Source organism: Verticillium alfalfae, genomic scaffold, assembly GCF_000150825.1.
Source record: "Verticillium alfalfae VaMs.102 supercont1.15 genomic scaffold, whole genome shotgun sequence".
Lineage (NCBI taxonomy): Eukaryota > Fungi > Ascomycota > Sordariomycetes > Glomerellales > Plectosphaerellaceae > Verticillium > Verticillium alfalfae.
This window is the reverse complement of record NW_003315024.1, coordinates 220539-224086: the sequence shown is the minus strand read 5'-3', so window position 1 is coordinate 224086 and position 3548 is coordinate 220539. Positions and strand designations below refer to the sequence as shown.

At 55.4% G+C, this 3548-nt stretch overlaps 1 protein-coding gene and 1 non-coding gene across 2 annotated transcripts; one reads left to right on the top strand and one right to left on the bottom strand.

Moving 5' to 3' along the window:
- The first annotated feature begins 1253 nt into the window (after nucleotides 1-1253).
- Nucleotides 1254-1363, top strand: VDBG_15200. Its single transcript has one exon. It is a non-coding gene; the product is annotated as a tRNA-Arg (tRNA).
- A 713-nt stretch (nucleotides 1364-2076) lies between these two features.
- On the bottom strand, nucleotides 2077-3523 carry VDBG_09394 (conserved hypothetical protein; the record flags this gene model as incomplete). The annotated part of the gene is made up of 2 exons (XM_003000153.1): nucleotides 2077-2097; nucleotides 2195-3523. 2 exons carry the CDS (start codon nucleotides 3521-3523, stop codon nucleotides 2077-2079), a joined length of 1350 nt encoding a protein of 449 aa, XP_003000199.1.
- Nucleotides 3524-3548: the final 25 nt, after the last annotated feature.

Below are 3548 nucleotides of genomic sequence, written 5' to 3'. Positions count from 1 at the left end.
CTTGTATGCACTCCTCGAGTCGCGTCTGCCGTTCGATCCGTTGCCTGGCTCCGGGGCCGATGCCCATCGCATGCGCAGCAGGACGAGCCATAGAATAGCCCGCGCTGAGTGGCGCTGGATTGAGTATGCCGGCGATGATGGTGACCATGATGCCAGCATTGCCAAGTTCCGCGAGAAAGGCCTCGTGGGCGCAATGGAGATTACTGAAGGCCTGCTCATGAGGGCCAGAACTCGTTGGACGCTTGACAAAGTGCTTGCGAACGAGTGGGTCAACCAGGCGGTGCAGGTCGATGGCGGCATTCGATTTCGGGAAGAAATTGAACCAGAAGAAGTGCGCTGATCTGGCTGGCTATGGTACAGAACAACAGGTGCGCGCGGTGTTACTGATGCAACTGCAGAAAAGACCGGCGTGTCGTACAAAACGCAACGAGAAGGTTCGTCTGTCGGGCAAGCGGGTACGATTGAATATGCTGCCATCAAGGATATTGGCAGGTCGGGATAGGGGTGGGATGGGTTGGATGTTTGGGGCAGGTCTATCCGTGAGGGATCACGGGTCTCAGATCCAACATGGGCAGCGGACCAAGCGATGAGTATTTTCGACGTAGGTCAGGGTCCGTAGGTCAGGGTCCCTGTCCACAAACAGTTCACGTCCTTGACAGGACCGAGAGTCGGGGAATTGGGTTGGTCTTTATCCACTCTCCCTGTGGTCTCCTTTTCTTTTCTCTCATCTAGCTGGAGACGATATTGTGCGTGTAGATGTATATCGAAACAGATACCAAAAAACAACTAGACAAGCGACAGGTGTTTTGGGACGGCAAGATGCAGAAACTAGGCATGAGTAGACAGACATTGCAGACAGGCGCGGCTTCTTGTAGCTATCTAGGGTTGAATATCACTGCTTTCAAGTGTGTGTGCATTCGTACGTACGTAGTGTCTTCGTCACATGTGCGGTCCTCGCTCGCCATGGCATGGTCACTTGGATGTCACACAGCTCGTCACAAAGGGGGGGGGGGGACTCGAAGCACAGAACAAAGGTCTGCCATCTGCTCGTCCCTATACGAACTACGACGCACGTCGCCCCTTCCCATCCCGGTCCCGGCTCAGAATGTTGAAGTTCCAAAGACGCCCCCAGAAGACTAGGGCTAGTCAACCTCTTCGCCTCCACAGCATCCACAATACGAGTCCACACCTTCTCGGCCTCCCACGATTAATGATTATGAGCGTCCCCGCCGTCGGCGTGTTTTCATCAAATCGGCCGCATGGCCCAATGGCAAGGCGTCTGACTACGATCAGCTTCACTGTTCAGAAACGTCGGTAGCTGTAGTGCATCAGGAGATTGCAGGTTCGAGCCCTGCTGTGGTCAATTCACATAGGTCGTCCACTTCGGTGTTCGACCATCACTTTTTGCCTCATACATTGGGACGTGGGACTGGCTGTAAGGCTCGACAGACTGCCTTGGCGTCTTCTGCTTAGGTACGGAGTGTTGCACAGTCTTGCGGCTCACTTAGTTGTGAGCAGCAATCGTCGTCACGTCGCGGTCAAGGCACAAGCGGTATGCTTAGATTGTAGAACTCTTGTATTTTTATCTGACTGTCCCCGCTCTCCAATTGGCAAAACAGGCGCAGCCAGGCATCGAGGACCAGCGCGCAAGAATCAAGGGGGTATCAGGAAGTCAAATCGCCTAGATGGATGGATAGCCTCCCCGTGTCGCACCGTCTCGTCCCTTCTTCCTCCCCGTCTTCCAGATTCTTCTCACCATCCAACCAATCCTCCCCTTTTGAAGAAAAAAAAACAAGAACAAGCTCATCGACTAAAGGGGGTTATTTGTTTAAAAAGGTCCCAAACTGGATCGTTGGGGATAATGCTCAGACAATGAAGGCTTCTCCCAAAAACAGCAAGGAAAACGAGTAGCAGACGCTGATGCGTGACGCCGTGAAGCAGAAAAGGAGAGACTAGGAGTAATTCTATACTTGTACAGATACTGTCTTGTGGGCCGGGGAGTGTGTCGAAGTCGGTGAACTGGCCATGCCGTTGTCCCTTGTTTGCTCAGGGACACGGCTATTGTCCTATACTTCCTCAGGGAATGACGATGGTCGGCTAAACCTCCAGGAACCGTAAAGGAAACCAAGTCCTCGCTAGGCTTGTTGTCTCGGCTCAGCGGCCGGCTTGAGGAAGTGCTGTTGAGGTAACATACAAGGCTTGAATCAAAGTAAAGAAAAGGAAAGTCATAACGTCGTAAAAGGGTTGCGCCCATCATCCACCCATCCACAGTTGCAACGGATGGATCACATGATGATGCAGCACCCGCAGCCTCCCTTCTTCTGCGCCACGTCGTCGTTCTCCGCTGAAGGCGTCCGGCACCCTCGCAGGTTGTTGCTGTGCTGTAGGGGGCGATTGTGGTACAGGCCCGGGCGTCCGCGGGCTTGGCAGCGGGCTGACCTGAGGCTTGTCGGAAATTTTGGGTATCGTCGAGTATGAAGTGCCTTGCTTCAGGGTCGGGCTCTTGCTCTCTATTGGTTTGAGCGGCCACTCGTCGGGACTGTTCCTGCAGCTGCTTCTCCTCTTCTTGCACGCCGCTGGGGCCTGGCACAGGGGGGCTCAGAAGGGCGTCATCTGTCATCGGTCGGAACTCCTTGTCGTAGACGCTGCCGAACTTGCCCTCCTTCTCCCACTTCTCTTGCTGAAGCCGTCGCGCGACTGTGGGAAGCAATTGCTGATCGGGGGGCAAGCGAGGGTCAGGCTTGTAGCTTCCAATCATCCAGGGCGGTTCTCCCTCTGGCGCCCTGTTGCCCGGTGATAGTTCGCCCGACCTTGTTGAAGGGCGCGTCGTGCCGGTGCTGCTTGTGGAGTCTTTGTTGGGACCGCCACGCGTTCGTGGCCGCCCGCTCACGGAGCCGTTCGACTTGCTTGGGGCAGATGTCTTCCTAGCAGTTGGAGTCGTCTTCCTAGGCGAGACATCGGTGGCGGATCGCTTGGCTGGCTGCAGCGTCCCGGCTGCAGCAGGCTCGGCGAGAGCATTGATGCTACCAGCTCTCGACCTCGTTTTGGGATAGGCGATGGACTCGGCTTCGCGTGGAACATCACTCTGCCTGCGTGAAGAAGGCGAGTTGCGGTCAATGAAGGTTTCCGGAATCGGCAAAGGGCTCATTTTCGCCACAGGAATTTTAGAGCCAGCTCTGGATGAGGTACTTGTCCAGTAAGGATCTCCTTCAGCCTCTATTTCCTCGGGAAGTCGCAAGTCCCAGCTGGGTGTCTGGGCCTGGTTGTCAGACAGGCTGTTCTCAGCAGCGGATGAGTTCTTCCGGTGCCGGCTGGCTGGGACAGAATGGTCGCGGTCCTCAGCCGCTGCTGAAGCAGTCCTCTTGGCGCCTTGGTGACGCTCTTCGATTTCGGCCCTTACGCACCTTGCTGCTTTGCCCGGGACCGAGGAAAGGTAGATGCCAGCCGCTTGGAGCTCTCGGCTTTCGATCTTTGGCCAATTTGTCGCGATGGAAGCCACTTTGAGTTTTTCGTTCGTCCCCATTGCCTTAAGCGGTTGATCAGCGGTG